The sequence below is a fragment of the Hippocampus guttulatus genome, chromosome 4 (assembly GCF_054856545.1).
Source record: "Hippocampus guttulatus isolate MCC_2025c chromosome 4, RoL_Hgut_1.0, whole genome shotgun sequence".
NCBI classification, from domain to species: domain Eukaryota; kingdom Metazoa; phylum Chordata; class Actinopteri; order Syngnathiformes; family Syngnathidae; genus Hippocampus; species Hippocampus guttulatus.
Window position 1 is genome coordinate 16,857,404 of NC_141264.1, and position 20,029 is coordinate 16,877,432.

Genomic DNA, 20,029 nt, shown 5'->3' on the forward strand with positions numbered 1-20,029 from the left:
AGACTTTACCTGGTACCGTCATCCGTAGCGGTTACCAGTCTGTTTTGACAACGTAACAAGAAGAAACTACAGATTAGCTGTGGTCAAACATAGAGAAACAAGGTCAGGAGTCATCAGAAAAATACGAATATAAATACTGAAGTGACATAAGAAATTATTTGGACTTTCCACCACTGGTTTGATCAGCGCTACTGCAGACACTCACTGAACATTACTTTGCTGGGGAACTGAGTTTTGGAACAAGCCACATTCCAGGAGAGGTAAATCACTGACCGCCGATCACCATCCTTGAGGTTTCCAGTTTAGAGGACATGGCAAGAATGATTTCGAGCTGTTTATTTACTGTCACTCTTCGAGGACACAACCACCATTGTTTTGAAAGATATTCCCTTTTGCAACATCACATTACACATTCAATCATGAGGTCGGAAAAGACCACAATCCATGCCATTAGTGAAATGTTGAACACGTTAACTAGCAATGCATGCTTGTCGTTGACCACAAATAGAACCCCGGGGAACAGAATCTTCCCATTGTTTATGACTATCATTCCACTCCATTTTATCATTCCAAGCCTTTCTGAGACGCATCCCTGCTGCCTTTGGTTTTACGGAATTTGCAACCCTGCATGGGCCGCAGGGGCTTACGAGAAGTTGTTTAGCTATGCCCGCACTTGCGTTCACCATTTTCATCTGAATGGATGGATGGATATATAAATCACATAGTTTGTAGTTCTGTCCAATCAATGAATCAGTTAGCTCAGCAGCTCAAAGAACAGATGTCAACTAAAGATCCGTTAACAATAACTCAGCCAGTCATCATGTGACTGGTTTATATAGTGGTTAGTCAGAATTTCAGACTTTTCAGACAGCACACAGATGTCATTCAACATTAAAACGATGACAACTTTATTCTCTCAGTCTAAAAGCTGTACAGGAGAATGGCTCTTAATGGAAGTGGAAGACATCCTGCTGGCTGGAAAGGAAGAAGTGACATTTTGCATGTCTTTTTTCCCCCTTGCTCTGCTCCTTCTTGGTGTTGAGGTTACAAATCATGGCCAGCTGAGTGAACTATTGACATTAGTAAATTTGCCTGGATGGCTCTGAGGTATGAAAGGATGGAGTGAAATTTAGGAGATCGAAGTGAGCATGCAAAGGGAGGTGGGGTGCATAAACTGAAAAAGAGGGATTGACTTCTGATTACAAGCACTAATTGGAGTAATTAAAGACACCAAAGTGTACTTTTCTCTGATGGTGGAACCATTTAAAAGTCGTTGTCTTTATATCTAGTTGAATTGGACTAATTAGGAAAGTATCGCGTTAATTACCATCGTCTAGCGATGTAAATTCCAAGGCTTTTTTCGAAATTCTAGCTGAGATCTTAGATCGTCTACCGCAGTGATTCCCAACATTTATTGAGGCAAGGCACATTTTTTTACGGAACGCCACCAAACAAAATTGGCACAAAAAGAGGATACATGTGTCAGTTTCATACTTTTTGCCATCTCATAGATCATTTATTTGTTCTTTCTGTCACTATAAATTGCTGGCATAGATAGATAGATAAGGATACATTATTTGTTCTTAATCAATAATTTTCTCACCAATTAAGTGACATTTGCTAAGTTCCCGCGGCACTCCGTTAGAGCTCTCACGGCACACATTAGGAATCACACATTCTGGGCCATACTTTCTGAGAACCACCAATCTAAAAACAATCATGCCTGTGTCATAATTTACTGTATTATGGGTGCCTCTTAATTAGGATCATGGTGTAGCTGAAGCCTACCCCAGCAGACTTTGGACCAAAGTACATCCAGAACGAGTTGCCAGCTAATCGAAGGGCACAAGGAGACTAACAACTATTGACACTCACATTCAGTCTTACAGTCGAGACCATTCAAAGTATTCATTGAACCAAACATTCATGTTTTGTGAGTGTGTGAGGAAGCCGGAGCACCTGGCGCAATGCACGGAGAGGACAAATATAATCCACACATGAATGCCAAACTATGTGAACCACAAACCTCAACTGAAGGCAGACATGTTAACCACTTTTTTACCATTTCCAATTCTCAGTTGACCATTCAATAAATAGCATATGACTAGCATATGACTTCATTCTTTAATCGGTGTGCAGGTATTAAATTGGTTGGCCTCCAGAATGAATGATGCTACAAGGTGGTATTGTATGGAAATGTTATTTTATTCCCTTTAAGATTGGTCAGGAAAAGTACCAAGCTGTACTAAGCTAACTATGACCCAAATCTGTGGGGTCTGGAGTTATATGTCATTTATGAGGGGATGGGGGTATTTCACAAGAGAGTATTGGGAGAATTAGATATTTTCAGACCCCTGTAAACACCAACCCCCTCACCCATGCTGTCACTTTGGACAGAGGATGTGTGTGAGCTGTGCATGCGAGGGGCTGTGTAATCTGCCTCTGCCAGCCTGCCAAGTCGAGCCTGAGTGGGCCAGGCTTTTTGAAGGGGGCCGGTGGTGGAAAAAAGGGGGGTGTGGGGCTAAGGCTAATCCGCCAGCGCCACGCGCCGAGTCACCAGCACCCTGCTAGTTGCACCACTTTGCCTACTCTGCAGTTGGTCTTCTGAGGCGCTACAAGACCCGTTGAATGCTATCAGCACAGACGACACGTTGCCCCCCCAAGCGGGGATTACCGAGCTGTCAATGAAGGCACCAGGGGGAGGTTCCAGATTCCGGAGTGGGAGAAGAAGTGGCAAAGAGAGGAATACAATCCACGAACAGGAGCTCCATTCTCTGAGAGGACGAGGCCATGGGTAAGGTTGACACAGAAATCAACAGCGGCTGGGAAACTACCGCCAAAAAAAATAATAATAATAACCCTCACACAAGCATTTGGGGTGACCAAGAGGGAGGAGATGGTTTAAAAAGGATCCATCACAATTCAAGTGCACCCAAAGGACATGAGAAAAGTGAACACAGAGCCATTGTTAAGATGTAATCATTAGCATGAGTTTGCAGAGACACACCGTGGTGTGTGTGTTGTGACAAAACAACAGGAGGAATAAGGAAAAGGAATAAGCGTGATTTTAAGAGCTGACGCCAGGTCCGTGATTATTTCACAGACAGACGTTTTGCTGACAAATAACAAATGATGGGAAACATTAAGAAAAAAACTGACGGTCTACGCATCAACAGAAGTGAGCTTTCTTACAGTCTCTGGTTTAATGACAAACGGCATCTGAATCCTCTTGTCGATTATTTTTTACACGTTATTAATGATTTCAAGTTTTGAAAAAAGCTTGAGAACAAAATCTATTAATTGTCTTGAACACTGAACTGTCCTCACTCTGCGGGGGCTGCGCGTCATTATGTCGCCTCAAGATTTTAAGTTTGGATGTCTTTTATTCGATAACGAGTAAACACTTATGTTAGTTACATTTGAGGAAGCTTGTTTTGTTATTTTAAAAAGGTGGGTGGCCATAAAACGTTGGTGCAGAATGAAATAGTTCGGCATGAAATTAAATGTTTATAGATCCAGTCCTATAAAACTGCTTCGCCAAGTCATCATTTTATTTGTTGCATTACTCATGGCTCTCTAAGACCTTTTTTAAAGTGTCCTGGAAGATGATTTGAAAAAATTTAACGACAGTCTTTTTTTTTTTTTTTTTGCAACTTTCCGTAAATTGAACATGAGTTTGGGCTGGTGTTGTGTTGCTATTCACACTCATGTTATGTTATAGCAATATTTGGGATAATATTAACTTGAAAGATGCAGCATTTGGTACCTTAACTCATTCAGTACCAGCCAAATCTAGGACCCCCCCCCTTTTTTTTTACCCTAAGTCTTGGAAAAATTGAAAAAAAAAAGTATCTGGGGTTGAACGTGTGGAGTGTGAAAAGACATAAATATGTCTTTGGGAGGGAATGAGTTTAGCATGATAGCATCTTTTTTTTTTTTGCTTGCTTGCTTGCTGAAAAATATTGATTTTGGAGATTTGAAGATGTGAAGAAGTGAATGACTTTTAATGAAAAACGGCACTGCTTTTCAGTCACCATAATGTGCTGCAAAGTGTGGAAAATAATGTTTTAGAAGGGTTGTTTTCTAAAATTTTTGTGGATGCCTAAGCTGCCTAAAAAATCCTTCGCGGACCACAAAGAGTCACAGAGGAAGCAAGTGCATGCTTGAGCCGTGGTGGCAGCCTTGCGCCTATCAGCACAGCCCAGTTTGGAAGTCAACAGACATACACGCTCTTCAACATCCTGAGAGTACTTACACCCACTCATCTGCCCACTCATGGAAGTTACTGAAAACACGATTTGCATTTGCTTGTTAAAAGCTTGCATGCTTTGGTTGAAAGAAAGGGAAAAAATGGAATCCATTGAGGAAACGGACAATAAAAAATGTAAGAGCTCAGTGCCGCTTGCCTAAATAAGCCTGGAGGAGGAACACACCTCATCACTGAGATGCACTGAAAGGCTTCTTACTTTTCAAACAAACCTGCATCACGCAAGCTGCAGTACACAGACTAAAAAAATGAAGCGATTGGAGAAGATTCTTTCCCACTTTTTCAGAATAAAACCAACTGAATGCAACTTTACATAAATATCAATGAACTGCCAGTTTGGCACTCGGGCAGGGGGAAAATAAAAGCCCTGTCATTTTCCTGCTCCATTGACAGAACAAATTCTAAAAGCCTGATAATCAGGACATATCTGTTTAGCAAGCGCAACATCTGACGTGTCTCTTTGTAATGATGGATCACCCACTACGAGCTGAGAGTTGCGTGCACGGCCAAGCGTGCGTGTGTGACAATGGGGAAAATTCCAAATGCATATCCATTCTCATTTCTTGCCCATCTGCTCCTTCCACACAAAAGAAACCAACATCGGACATATCTTGGCGAAAGCAGTGCTCCTTCAATGCTTCATCATTCATCGTCCACATCAAGGGAACACCCAAACACACGCACGACGCCCATACAAATAGTACTGCACTTGACACACTTCCCTCGACTCAGTGAAGTGACCCATTCAGAAAAAGCAGCGGGAGTCTGAGTGACTGAGGAGCTGGGAAGTTAATGAATTCAAAGGGTTTGCTACACTTTAAAGTGCAACGATGTGCCGCATGTTGGTCTTTCCTTTGCTCACAGGAGATCCCCATTAAACCATTAGCCCCTTGTCCCCTCTCCACTTGCCTCTCTCTCGCCCCCCTTTCTGCCTCCCCTGTTCCCCGAAATTGGATGACTGCATGCAAACTAGGCCAGGCCTTTTGTTGGTTCACAGACCAATTCCTGCAACAGCTCTTTTAAGTAAGCATGCGCTACAGAGAGGTGAGAACCTGGAAGGAAGAAAAAGGGATGGGCAAAATTGCCCGGAAAAAAAAAATTGCAAATGCTAAGAAGGCAGCGCTGGCCAAAAAAAAAAGAAAAAAAGGGCTGAAAACAGACCCATAACAGCTCTCAATGTTGCTAGGCACTGTGTTAGGTGACCATGACATCTGACAGGAAACTAAAGTCACAACAGATGACAGTAATGTCATTTTGGCATGTCGCAACTGACAACTTAAAGATGGGAGTACGCGCTTCCATGGCATCGCTGTGTTGCTTTACTGATAGGGCCAAGTGCTGCTCGGATAACATCTGCTTTTCCAAAGCCTAAAAAAGGCCTTGTACTGCTGACCTTTACTTCAACATGGTTGCCATGTTCATCTACAGACTTAGAATGAAGGTGGTTGCCTGGAGAGGCATTTTGAAAAAATATTGTAAAATCCAAGTAACGAAAATACTTTTCACTGGTTAGAGTTGAATAAATTGTTGAATTTTTTTTTTGAAAAACACACAATTCTGTAATGTAGTCTAATAACTTGGCAATGAAGTTCCGGAGGAGTCCGACTACTGCAAAAAACACTGGCCAAAAATTATCTAATTTAAAACTGAGAATCTGGACCGGAGTTTTGTTGTGCTTCGAGACATTTAGCACAAATAAGGAGAAAGCCCATGCCAGACATATTCTCACACACCAGAAATTGTATTTTTGTTGTATTTTGAAGGCGTCGCCAGGGTAAGCGCAGATTTATTCTGTGGTCGCCCGGTCTGTTCATGATTTGAACACAAACAATAGAGTTTATTGCTCTTCCCAGCATTTGTGAAGTGTGCAGCTGCCCAGTTGTTCTTGTCAGAAACGGAATATCTTATGAGATGCTGTATTGGACACGCCTAAACCCGAGATTCTCATATTGCTTACGATAAGGCACATATCTTAGAAGTTGTTCAACAAAATCAGGCTCAGCCCAATTGAAATTCTTGTCTGTCTTTTCATTCTCGGGGGAAAAATGATCTTCTCCAAAATTGGAAAAAGGGATAGCATTTTTGGCTCATATTGAGTTCTTGGATTCTGTTACAAACCCACAATATTTGAGCAACCCTTGACTGAAACCTGTGTCTAGTGGACAAAATGAAATTTCTGTGGCGAGAGACGGACGACTGAAATTTAAAAAGAAATCCAATGTGTTTCCATGGGTGACAAAAAAAGTCAAATCATGTGTAGAAACAAACATTGTATGTCATTACGCATGATGAATCATGAAAACAAAATACACCAAAACCATATGCCAAGCGACATTTAGAAAAAAAAAGACCCAAACCACTTTATGATAGTTAGCTCTTTCGATGCCACAAAAGACAAAAGTGACATTCTATTGGTGTACTGTGCCGACATATCCCGGTTTTGAAAAAGCTGACACAACTGCGGCTTTTACAATGACGAAACACGTCATGTTAAACACATTCAACAAAGTGCCCCAAAACAAAAAGTCACTGGCCCCATTCTTGCTCAAGCATATTCACTAGTGACTCGCAGGACATCTCTCTGCCATTTCTCAACTAATTGTTTCCATTGTGCTTTCATGACTGATTACTGTGATGGGCCACAAAAAAAATTATAAAAAAATTCAGTCTGGCAATGTAATCTAATAATTACTCTCAACTAAAGTCTAGTTTTTGGTTGCTTCCTGCAAACATGATTTTGTATGGGCAACATCTTTGCAGTCTTCACAATAGGAAACAAGAGATACAGTACAGTGCAGATCTCCGTCAAAAATGTGCCAAAATGACATACTTCCATGGCAATAGAATATGACATACAGTATGAGGTTATACATGTAAGAGGAATATCTTTTAAATTGGGCGGTTGACTTTTCAGTTCTCACCACAGTGCCTCAAAATGTCCAAAAAACAAAAAGTCTCCTGTGAATTTCTCTCACCTTCATCCAGAGCTGCACAAAATCAAAAAATTGAACTGCAAATTGATTTTCTGGTCATCCACAGGACAATGCAACCAGCAAATCTGCTTTCAGAGTATAGCAAACGATGTGTTGTCTATTTTTGAGGCCAGGTCAGATCCCAGCGTGACCTTACAAGCCCAAGATGGCCGCTTGTGCGCCAGTGTGTTCGGTGACGCTCCTGCCATTTCGGTTTTTTTTACTTTTCGCAATGCTTGTTACCTCCCTAACAGCGTCTCGGTTGGTTTATGATCGCCGATCGTTGTTATTGATTCAACAACACGTCGGAGATTCGGCCGCGTTTTGGCAAGACGGTGGTGAAAAGACGCTACCTCCGTTCTTGGCTAACCTGCCGGCTAATCTCTTCCGCGTTCGCTCGCCCCTTCACAGAAGCGCCGCCACCGTCGCCGCCGCCGCGGCAAACGTAGCGGTCAGCTCGTGAAGCTAAAGCGGGATCTGAGACACACTTCGATCGCTCCGGCGTGGTGTGCCCTCGACCCCGTCGCCTCGTGCTTGCTAACAGTCGTTGGCTCTCCCATCGCGCCACGGCATTTCTACCCCCACGCCTTTCTCGGGGAGGAATCCAGCGAAAGCTTTTGAGGGAATTCCCCCGGGCTCGGCGATCGGAAGAGGCAATCCCTCCCGTTGCTACTCCCACAAGGATCGCGTTGTTAAACGCCCGGTCGCTGACGAACAAGACCCATATTCTGAGGGAGTATTTCCTTTCCAATGACTTGGATTTCCTGTGTCTGACGGAGACTTGGGCAGGTACTGGTGAGTACAACGCTTTGCTTGAATTGTTGCCACCTGACTGTGGTTTCCTCGATACCCCGAAGACATCAGGCCGTGGTGGAGGAACGGTGAGCATCTTTAAGAACAATTTTAAATGTAAACGGTGCACATTCACCACATCGGCCACCAGCTTTGAAGCAACCTTCTTTGAAGTCGGTCGTGTTTTCCCGGTGCTCTGTGCTGTCATTTACCGTCCTCCTAAATACAACAAAGACTTTTTAAGCGACTTTTCAACCTTTCTTGCGGAAATCAGGCTGAGATATGATCATATCCTCCTAATGGGGGATTTTAATATCCATGTGTGCTGTCCGGAAAAAACGCTAGCAAAGGACTTCTTAAGACTTATCGACTCTTTTAATTTCGTGCAGTATGTGACCAGCGCGACACATGAACAAGGTCATATTTTAGACCTTGTCCTTGCTTATGGTCTACCGGTGTCAAATCTGGAAGTCCTTGAAAATGGGATTTCTGATCACATGGCAGTTTTATTTGACGTAGTCTTATCGCATGCTGCTGTGAAATCTGCCGCTCCTAGTTTTAAACGCCGAATTTTTAACCCTCGCACTGCTAGCAGTTTCTCTGGTGCCTTTAATAACCTTTGCGTACCCTCATCTAACACAGAGGAACTCACCTCTTGGTTCAACTCATCATGCCGTGCCATCCTGGATCTGGTGGCTCCTTCAAAAACTGTGCTCCCAAAACCTAAACCCGAGCCATGGTTTAACGACATTACCCGCGCAGCTAGGCAGGGGTGTCGCAAAGCCGAACGCAAGTGGAAAAAAGACAAATTGCATGTCTCTTATCAAATTTGGAAAGACTGCTGGCGAAACTACCAGCTCACAGTAAAAGAGGCCAAAAGAGCATATCTGTCGGACCTTATTCAAGCTAACCGTCACAACCCACGCGCACTATTTAAAACGATAGATTCTGTACTCAAACCCCCTCTGCCTACTTGCTCGGATTCTTCACCCGAGATGTGCAACAGACTCCTTCAGTTTTTCATTGACAAGGTCTCTACAGCTAGGACTCCGGTCTCAAATACCGCATCTGACCCCTCTGTCCATGTTCCATGTTCAGCTGTGCTAAATTCTTTTGAAACTGTGTCCTTGGCGCTTTTGGAGGATGTAGTTCGCCAGACGAAGCCATCTGGCTCCTCTTGCGACTCTCTTCCCCCGCACTTCTTTCAGGAGGTTCTCCCGAGTGTTGGCGCATCAGTCTTGGATATCATCAACAGCAGCCTCTCTTCTGGTGTAGTTCCCCAACAGTTTAAACATGCTGTGGTCCAACCCTTGATCAAGAAATCTGGTCTTGATCCAGATGTGCTGTCAAGTTTCAGGCCCATTTCCAAACTGCCTTTCATTTCCAAAATTCTGGAAAAAGTGGTGCACATGCAGTTGAAAATTTTCTTGGATGAACATAACATCTTGGAGGTCTTCCAGTCAGGTTTCAAGACGATGCATAGCACGGAGTCAGCCCTGTTACGCGTTTCTAATGACATCCTCCTGGCAAATGACTCTGGAGACCACGTGTGTCTAGTTTTATTGGACTTAACTGCAGCATTTGATACAGTGGATCACAGTATTCTGCTGACTCGTTTGCAGCACTTGGTGGGCATTGGTGGCAGTGCTCTTGAGTGGTTTAGGTCCTATTTAGCTGACAGAACCTTCTGTGTCAGCCTTGGCTGCTCTGAGTCACGCACTGCTCCCCTGTCATGTGGTGTTCCACAGGGCGCAATTCTGGGGCCTCTGCTGTTCTCGCTGTATCTGCTCCCATTGGGTTCCATCTTAAGGAAACATGGTATTCCCTTCCACTGCTATGCAGATGACTGCCAGATCTATGTCCCACTGAGCAAGAAAGACGCCTTCTCATTAAGACCACTCCTATCCTGTCGGGAAGAAATCAAAACCTGGATGGCACAAAATTTCTTGAGATTCAATGAAAAGAAGACAGAGGTGATATTGTTTGGTCCCAGTGGCCCTTGTACATTCCATCCTGTAGACTTGGGCCCCCTGTCTCCTTCTCTTAAGTCAACAGTCTCAAACTTGGGCCTTAAACTGGACAGTGATTTCAAACTCGAACACATGAACACATGAACACTTTGAGACAGTAATTCATGCCTTTGTCACATCCCGGCTCGATTACTGCAATGCCCTTTACTTTGGAGTCAGCCAGTCCTCCATTAAGCGCCTTCAGCTGGTCCAGAATGCCGCTGCTCGCCTCTTGACTGGTACTCGTAAGAGGGAGCACATAACTCCTACTCTGGCATCCCTTCACTGGCTCCCCATTCATTTTAGAGTTATTTTCAAGATCCTCTTATTTGTTTTCAAATCTCTGAATAATCTCGCGCCACCTTACCTCTCTGAGCTCATCCGCCCCTACACACCTGCCCGGCGCCTCAGGTCTGTGGACCAGACCTTATTAGAAGTACCAAGAACTAAACTGAGGCTCAGAGGGGATCGAGCCTTTTCTGTTGCTGGTCCCTCTCTCTGGAATGACCTCCCACTGAACATTCGGCAAGCCTCCTCGCTGCCCATCTTCAAAACCCTCCTCAAAACTCACTTGTATTCTTTGGCATTCGACTCAGCATGACTTAGATTTGTTCTTGGTTTTACTGTTTGGTGCTTTCTACCGCCTTTATTACCGATTTGTCTTACTGTTTATTGTGCGTGTTAAATTGCTCCATGTACAGCACTTTGTATGCAGCGATGGCTGTTTGAAAGTGCTCTATAAATACTGTTGACTTGACTTGACTTGACTTACCGCGCTGCCCTCTGGAAGATAAAGGCAAACATAGGCACTGTGATTATATGTGTGAGTGACACTTGCTTTTTGTCTTGCGCAGACCTGAAGCGTGCATCATCTTTACATTGCTTCTTCTCTTTAGTCTCCAAGAACTCTATTTCTCTCCGCATTTTTTTCCCACCACAATCCTGGCAACAGTGGCAGCACAAGCACTAACCTTTCTTGGCCATCGCATTCTGATAACTTAATACAGTGATCTGCAGCACACACACACACAGGCACAGTGCACGGCCCACACATCCCAGTCTTATCGTTCCAAAGCAACACGGGAGGAGGCAGAGAGGTCAGGTCAGAAACTCAATTACAGTAAAGCAAATGGGCCGCGCAGAATCTTACTTCTGCTTGCTGCTGAAAGATGGGATGTTTTGTCCGATTTTCACCTCTTGTCTCGGCCATTAAAAGGTTCACCAAGTCATCTTGGTCGTCTAACTTCTTCTGTAAACACCCTGCGATAGCATTTCTTTCAAATTCTGTTGTGCAAGCCTTCGCCAAGCACATGGCCAGCATCTCTGATGCCTGCCTCCCACCATTTCCTCATGAAGCTCGCTCACTGGTTAGATCACACGTTGCTTTTAGGAGATTAAACGACATGTAATCCAAACGCGAGGGCCGCTGATCTCGCAAAAGGAATTCAGATCAAGCCAAGGCAAATAGATGGCAGCTATTTATCTAGAAATTAACATGAAATCATAATATTGAGCCTTAACATGTACACTGTGTCACCAGAAAGGATTGTTACTGTGTTGTTAGTCAATGTCTGTGAATTTAAGACCCCGGTGAAACCCCTCAGACCACAATTTTCCTTCCACTCGGATGTCTGGAAGCACGAGTGTGCACAGATATGACTTGTCAAGTAAGATGAGGCAAAGTTATTTCTTGACTTCGTATCCAGTCACTTGGTCATTTGCCGTTCAGCCTTCCACCCTTCCTTGGAAAAACTGCAGAAATTTAACAATGAGTCGCCATCATGGGGCAAAAACACGGGCCGGAAAAGAAAAGTGAGCGTCTTGGAAGCCTGTGGTTTTTTTCCCTGTGTAAGCCACGCTGCTCCTGTTTTATCTGCTCGATCCTTTCATCGTCATTCAAATCTCCCCTTCACTCCAGGGTCGTATTTAAATCTCCCCCTCCTCCCCGTCCACCACGTTTCTAATGCTAATTATTTAAACCGCTCTGTGCGCGCCATCCCTTCCATCCAGCAGCCAGTTATTCAAATCTCTCCCTCCAATCCCTCAGTTAAAAGGTGCTTGACACAAGGCTTGATCCCTGGGTAATTTCCAGAAGGATAAAACTGATTCTTCCAGCCTCCAGGCTTTTCTTGGCCTCTACCACGTCTTTCACAACAAACTGTGTCGAACAGATGCGATTTGAATTGAGTAAGTTTGTTTGTTCAGATAACACAATATGGTGAAGCGAGCGAGGACGAAAATGAAATGAAACTCGAGGCGAACACACAAATAGTGTCAATTATTTTACTTTGGGAGTGAGATCAAATCAGTCATATAAATCATATTTATATACACAGGGCTCTTGAGGAGAGGACAGTAGCATGGGAAAGTGACCTCTGTAGAACAGCGCTGACCCGTGAGGGTCACTGTCCCCAGTGTTAAGTAAGTTACGAGAGCCAGTGCAGAGCAGCGGCGACACAGTTGCGGCGATCACGGGGGGGATCACTTTTCCACAACCAGGTGCCAGTGCATCATTGTGGGAAAAGCCTAATTAATCGGTCGCCTCTTGCACCCCAAGCAAGGTTTAACTGAACCTAAATCGTGAGCATTTTTGACTGATCCTTTCTCTCTTTGTCCATTGCCATTCAGTTATTTCTCTCTCTCTCGCTCTCTCTCTCTCTGTTTTTCTCTCACATTCTGTAGAGAAGCTGCCTACGCACGGAGCATCCAGATCACAGGTTAGTCAAACACCAAAGCTGCTCCTCAACACAGTGAATAAGTCCAACTCAGTATCACGATTGTTTTTTGTTCACGCTTACATAAACAACACTTCCAAACAACAACCATCTGAACGAAACGGGCCTCTCACACATGCAACAACGGAAAGAAAAGTACAAGTTATGGGATTGAAATGTCTATTTTTGGCTAGAAACATCTGTGTCAATTGAGATTGAATTTGGGTTTGTTCATGTTTCTCTCTCGTCCCTCCAATGAACTGTTGATTAGTTTTACGATGAGAACTTCACTGATCGTTTTAGAATGGTGGACTTTTCAGTCATCGAGCAATTGAAACTATCTACAAAAAAAAAGACAGAAAATATGAACTCACATTAACCCCTTCAGGGACAGCGATTACTACAATGGACAGTTTATCATGTTATCTGGTTGCATGAAAGGGTTAAATAATACAAGGAAAATTCACAATCAGAAAAAGAGAATACATAGAAACTACAACAATAAAGAGTGTGGTTCTTTTCCACCTTTCAGAAAAAAACAAAAGTGGACACACCTTGGTATTCCTGTCCTGGGGTGTAGACGGTGGGGTTACCCATAATCTGGAGGGTGAGCAGCACCTCACCCCCACCTTCAGCCACCCCAACTCCATCCAGCTCTGCGTGATGGGTGCACAGGAAGAAAAAGGGGTTGAACCGGGGGTAAAAGCTTGCGGGGGGCACCCCGAAGTCCACGCCGCCGCTCCCCAGGACCAGGGCCAGCAGGGCACAGCCGAAGGCGCCCCCGAGAGAGGCCCACGCCGCGGCCATCTGCCCTCAAAGCGTGAGGGCGAGAGTGTGGATTTGAGGAGAGCGCTGGATGAACGGGAGCAAGGAGGATGCAGGTAGCTGGATTCCAAGGAGAACCTTTTGGAGTCCAGTGATGAGTCAAAAGTCCAAAAGTGCGTGCAGGGGGAGTACGTGTGTGCTACGATGTTGAGTCAAAGTCTGAAAAAGTGTGGAGGAAGCTCAAGTTCTTCTGTCGCTTCCTCTCCCTATCCTACCTTCACTCAGGGAGTTGAGCGCTTCGGCTGCACTGTCCTTCTCCAGCATTTAAATACCTCACCCCCTCCCTGTGGCGCGGCTCCCTCTCTCCTCCCTCTCTGCGCTCGCCTCACTCAAACACCAGCTCCTCGCGTGCTGCTCCAAGAGACGGACGGCCTCCCCTCTCCTCCTCCCTTCTCTTCAGTTGTCTATCACTCTGCCTTTTCCTTAAACCCTTCCTGGTGCTGTCTTCTCCACAGTGTCTTCAAGGCTCACTTAGAGCACTGCTCTGGAACCCCGGTAACTCTCTTTTAAGACTTGAGATCTCCATGCAGCTTCGTGTGTTCAAGTCTAACCAGCCCCCTGATAGATCCCTCTCATGCCCGTCCGTCTCCTTTCCCTTTGTCTTTTTGCCCATCCACGAGACTGTCTGCTCCTCTCCCACCCTCTATCACACCTCTTTTCCTCCCATAATCGCTCCCCACGTTCAATCTCCCCCTTTTGCAACCTCTCCATCTCTCCTCCCCTCTTCTGCAACGGCACTGTTTGTTTTTCCTTTCCACCCTCCGTTGTGTCTTTCATGGGTTTTCCATCAGAATCTTCTTTTCCACGGAATTCTCCAACTTTTTTTTTTTAACCAACCCCTACAGATGAAGCCATCGCTCCACCACAGACACCAGCCATTATGCTGCTTTGTAACCCCCACTGGGTCGAGGGATCTGATAGATGAGCATTTCACATGCACAGTGTACACACCCAACGTATCTTCCCTTCCTCTTTTTAATCCTCACACGCATGCTCCTAAATGAGGACGCAACGATCTGTGCAGTTCAAGGCCGTGCATAGACATCACAGTAGCGGCAATAAGCACCCATGAAGCCAATTCTTAAACATCAAAATCAGTCAGCTGTCAAATATTTGACTGAATGGCTACAATGTTGGATTTTATGTATTCTGGATCAATTGAAAGATAAGATTTATTGTAAGTAAAATAAACAAAATATTCTAATGGTTATTGAGAGAGAAAAAAGTGTCCTTTCCTTCATAGCTTTTCTCAATTTGGGGTTGCGGTTTTGGACGAGAGGGCCCCATTTTTGGAGAATGCGCATGGTGTGCTCAGCGTGAAAACTGACACATCTTGATTTTCATGCCGGGACAAGTCTATTTTAGCATGTTTGGGAATTTGACATGCTGGAGAACCAAGGGTGTTTTCTTTTACACCCCCCGGTGCACCTGACAATTTAAGTCGACTTCTCGGTAAAAGCAGGTCTAAGTTGTGGCAGTGGTGCAACGCGATTTTGATGGATTTGATCGAGGTGAAGTCAGGCAGATTCTGAGCTCAACAGTTGTGTGTTGTTGATGTCGTCATCTGCGATGGTGGTGGTCGTTAAAAGCTCATTTCCATGTACATTTAGGCTGTGGTAAAACTGGATCGATGATGTAACATACCTCAAAGAAACGCTATCATGTAAAATGAAAGTGTCAAATTGGTAGGCATGCATACAGTTCAACATTTTCCAAGAACCCCAAAATGAAAAGTTTCTTAACAAGCAAAATACAGTGCCCAATGTTAGATTGGATAACCTGTGAACTACGTGTGAGATTAGGTCAGTGTCTGCTGACTCTGTATGTTGTGGTTAAATGCACACAAACACACAAAGCATCAAGCTGGACACACACTCGGGTTGACTGACCCTCAGCAGTCGTGCATTCAGGCCAGATGCTTTCACGTAGTTAAACAGAGGCTCAGTGCATTTGTAATTTCAAACAAACCACACACTACAACTTTGCCGATGTCTGCTTCTTTTCGCTTGACAACATAGAATGTTTTTGGGGTTTGTTTTTTTTAACCGCTTCAAGTGAAGCAATTCACCTGCCAGACGAGCTGCTTCTCCAACTCCAACACAGGCCAGTACACACACTGGCAGATTGGCAGGGAAGAAAATATTTATAAAAGCCTCACTCACTATGTCGTTTGCTTCTAACGTGGGGGTCACATCTCATTAGGAAACATTGAAATAATGTACAGGTATGTTATGCAAAAAATACAAACTGTGAATAAGGGGTCAAGAACATGGTCCTCCAAGCATAGCTAAGGTACCCTTGAACAACTTAAGTTCTCCGATTGCTCACTGAATGATTGAAAGCTGCTCTAGTTAGTCATTAATGGCGTGTGTTAGCCATGTTCACGACTGTGATAGATTGTATGCAGAAGTCACATTTCGTGACCAAGTGAACTCCATTCAGCCATTAGCAGCACATTTCACATGTAATTTGTATACAAAGTTCAGACGTAATCTAGGCCCTTACTGCATGACATCAGCAGACTAAATGAAGTGATGCAAAGAAGTGAGACAGAGCGTGACAAGGAGCAGGTGCACTACCATTTCAAGAGTTTGTTTTTACTGTGTTGTTAAACCCATGTTGAGCATCGGTACTGGACTGCTATGATGATAAAGTAACAAACAGAATATGTTCTAGCAAGGCATTAACTTTTCCAAGGATGTGAAATCCCAGAGGTCCTACAAGGTCAGCTGGACGGCCCAGTGTGCCGAGATTGAGGAGTGAGGTGAACGGTTATCTCAGTCACAACCAGCCCTAAAGCTCTCGATCATTAAGCACTTTTAATTAACTTGACGGTGGACTTCTTCAAGAGTGCAGGCTGGAAGTTTTTAATGTGCTTGCAGCGACTATATTCCTTTCGATCGTGTTGTCATCCTCCACTTATTTACAGTGTTGCACTTTGCTGATCATCAAGATTCAGAGAGAGGTGCCAATGACCAGGAGCATACGTTTGACTGAAATTTGGGAATGTTCAAATATGCATACGCTTGCTTTGAGTGATCATTTGAGGTCCATTGTTAAGTTGAGACCACTGCAGTATTGCTTGCCTCATTCCAGAGAATTTTAAGTTCAGAATTTGCCATGATAAACAGAACATTTAAAAAGAGTAGATAAAAATTCTTCCTGCTGCTGCTCTGGTTTGCTGTATAAATATAAGACTGGGTGTGAGAGAAATAAATGGACTCTGTCAAGATTCTGATACCAATGTCGCCGAAATAATAAAGTCGTAAATATAAACTGTATACTGCAGTAAAAAGTCGCCAAGAACAACATATTTGCGACCATGGATCCTCGGAATTTGAACAGAACGGGCTGAGACAGAATGATGGCAAACCAACAGCCTTGAGACCCTCCCTCCCAGTATTGAGTTTTCGTTTTACCAGGGTGTCAATTGATAAGGTCAATGGCCAAAATGATGCTCTGAGAGAAAAGAAATTTCATCTGTGCTGTATGTTACACATAGAGCACATTTGACAATAAAGTTGACTTGAACTTAGTGTTGTCCATCTTGAAAATACATGAATTACTGAATGGTCCGGATGTCTGTCATGATCACGTTCTGTGACAGCTTTATGTGGGTCCATGAGGTCCTTAAGTAATCCCAATAATTGTGATGCCAGACAGGTGCACAACCAGGAAAAACCGGGAATGCCTCTGCCACCTGCTGGACACTAACAGAACGTGATCATGACAATGCCTTTTCCTCTGGACCCAGAACTAATGGATGCCTTTGACAAATGCTGACAATTCGAAGAGCACAACTTATGCCGTAGCCCTTTCTGGTTGTGATGGAACTACACAAATCGGTTATGTGCATTGTAGCTTCTCCCAAGTGATGCGGCTTTGCCAAATATTGATTCAGAGCAGCTTTGTGAGTGGATGTGTGCGAGACAGGCTGACAAGAAAGTTGAGGATGAACGGACCAGAAAACAGCCAAGAAAAAAAACGGACTTCACACATGGTAGTTATTTCTTGATATTATTTTTGCAAATCGTCCCTGTCAGATGACAACCATACTTTTTTTTTTTACCAGAAACAATAAAACTGCCTCATCAGGAGTTTAGAATTGAAAGGCAAATTTGGCGACCCGGTTTGGCCTGCCCAAAGGAATTATATTACTTGCTAAGAAACTTTTTTCAAGTGTACCGCAAAGTGTCTAACTGTGCGCATGGGTGGACTTTTTCTTTTCTTTTTGTATTTTCCTAGACGGGATAAGGTAGAAGGGGGCGTTTGCACCGTGGTGGGAGAGACCGCAGCCAACTTTTTTGCCATCCAAGGGAAGTGGCTCCCCTCATTCTCCCTAAATTCAGTGCAGAGAGTGGTGTATGCAAAGTACATAAAAAATAAAATAAAATTGTAAGAATTCAATTTGTGGATGAATTAAAGTTGGCCGCTGTGGAGTGGGTACTTAGAGACCACCTTCTTTCTCCCTATGTGCATTCGTGTGCCAGGTTTTGGTGATAAGTTTCTCCATGTACAGTAGGTCCTGGCCTACATCCATCCCGATGACACCACACCCATTCTCTTGGCCATGCGCACACACTGACACACTAAAACTTAAACACACATCCATAGTGTGTGACTGGGGGCAATCGTTCTCCATTATGAAAACTAGGTCAGGGAGGAATGGGGCAGTAATTATTTTTATCATTATTAATTTCCACCTCCAGGTTGCACCAGGGCTTTTTTGTCCACTTCAATCTTCATTTCAGACCCCCTGCCCGCATCCCTACACACACACACACACACACACACACACACACACCACCACCATCATCACCACCACTGTTAATACAGACTGCGTGCCAAACAAGGCAAAACAGAGGGTGGGGGCACAAAAGTGGAAAGAGCTGAAAGGGATGCATGGAGTATGACAGTGAAAGAAAGAGAGAGAGGCAGAGGAGGCAGGAGAGTCATGATGTGTCGCTTCATCACTCACCGGACCCTAATTTCCACGAACAGATTGTTTACCGGATATGGAAAACGATAATAAATAAAAAAAACTTGTGTTGGAGGAGGGGAGGAAACAAGCAAAAAGAAAAGAGAGCCCCTGAGGGAGCACTTCAGCTGTGATGGCCTGAGCACTTCAATTAGTCCCATGAAAAGCAATGTACCCACCCCCCAAAAATGGATAAGGAGAAGGGTGCTCATCATAAGTGAATAAACCTCCCTGGGACTCCCCTAAAACCTCAGGGCTGGATCCACAAAGAATGAACTGTGGGCGCTCATAGCGCCTTTAACCCTTTCAGGGACAGCGGTTACTACAGTGGACAGCTTATTCTGTTATCAGGTTACAGGGTGCATGAAAGGGTTAATTGCTCTTCACTTGCACCCGCAGTTTACTCCGTCTTCACATCCGATTCACAAAGGTTATTGCGCGAAAGGACATTCCAGCTCAATAAGCTCATAAATTTTGACATCTGAGTGCAGTTTGCACCTGTTCCCCTCCCTGATTGCACACATGGCAAAGCATAAATGCAGGCTTTGCACCAAGTACACCACGACAGAATGATGGCAATTCGGAAGAGACTCTTTCAGTCAATCCATATCACAACACAAAACGCACTTGGTTAAAACGGCCTACTCAACCTGTCATTTTGATCCGCCCCTCTCAGTTTTTTTTCTCAAATTCCAATTTTTATTGTTCATTTATTCAATATAATCTAACATTGTACGATGTCCTTGAGTGCCAAGAAAGGCACCTTCAAATAAAATGCACAAGGCTATTATAATAATTATGATTGAAAGATTAGATCATCAGAATGCAAGCTTGTCCATTCACATTGATTCACATAGTTACTGGTGACATAGAAGGAACCACTCCATCTGGTTGTCAGACCTGCTGTGACCACAGGCAATGAAAAAAGACAGAGCATGTTTTTCTTCACACCGTGGTTTATAACTAAATTAGATACTCAACATATTTGAAAAGAAGAATTTTGATTGTGGTCAGGCCTGCTTGGAAACCTACAATTCACTTAATGAATACTGAGCATCAAATTTTGACGCCAAATGCTTGACCCCATTAATTTCACACTGACTTATTCATTGATTCGGTCATTTTTAATTTTAGATTTTCTGAACAATTGTAACTTCCAAAGCGACTAACTTCCAACTTTGCTGGAACAGTTTTAGAAAGGTCCATTTCTCTTCCAGCATGGCTGTGTCCCAGGACACAAAGCAAGTTCCACAAATTCATGCAGGAATGACTTTAGTGGTGTGGATGAAACGGAGAGCCTCAACATCATCAAACATCTGCGAGATGACCTTGAATAGAGATTGTGACGATTGTGACTTCCATTGCACAATACTTGCCCACTACATAGGTCGACTCGATTTATACTGCGATTCCAATGAAATGTCTATTCCGATGTAAATTTTAAGTGTCACATATCCTTTTTCATATCCATC

At 43.9% G+C, this 20,029-nt stretch overlaps 1 protein-coding gene across 2 annotated transcripts in view; it reads right to left on the reverse strand.

Annotated features, from left to right (window-relative positions):
* The window catches only part of reln (reelin), a 90,219-nt gene extending 76,388 nt beyond the window's left edge, over positions 1-13,831 (reverse strand). For both annotated transcript variants that reach the window (XM_086109449.1, XM_086109447.1), the window contains exon 1: positions 13,309-13,831. In XM_086109449.1, the coding sequence (XP_085965575.1) occupies positions 13,309-13,561 (253 nt within the window). In that variant the 5' untranslated portion in view covers positions 13,562-13,831. The remainder of the gene's footprint in view (positions 1-13,308) is intronic.
* Positions 13,832-20,029: the final 6,198 nt, after the last annotated feature.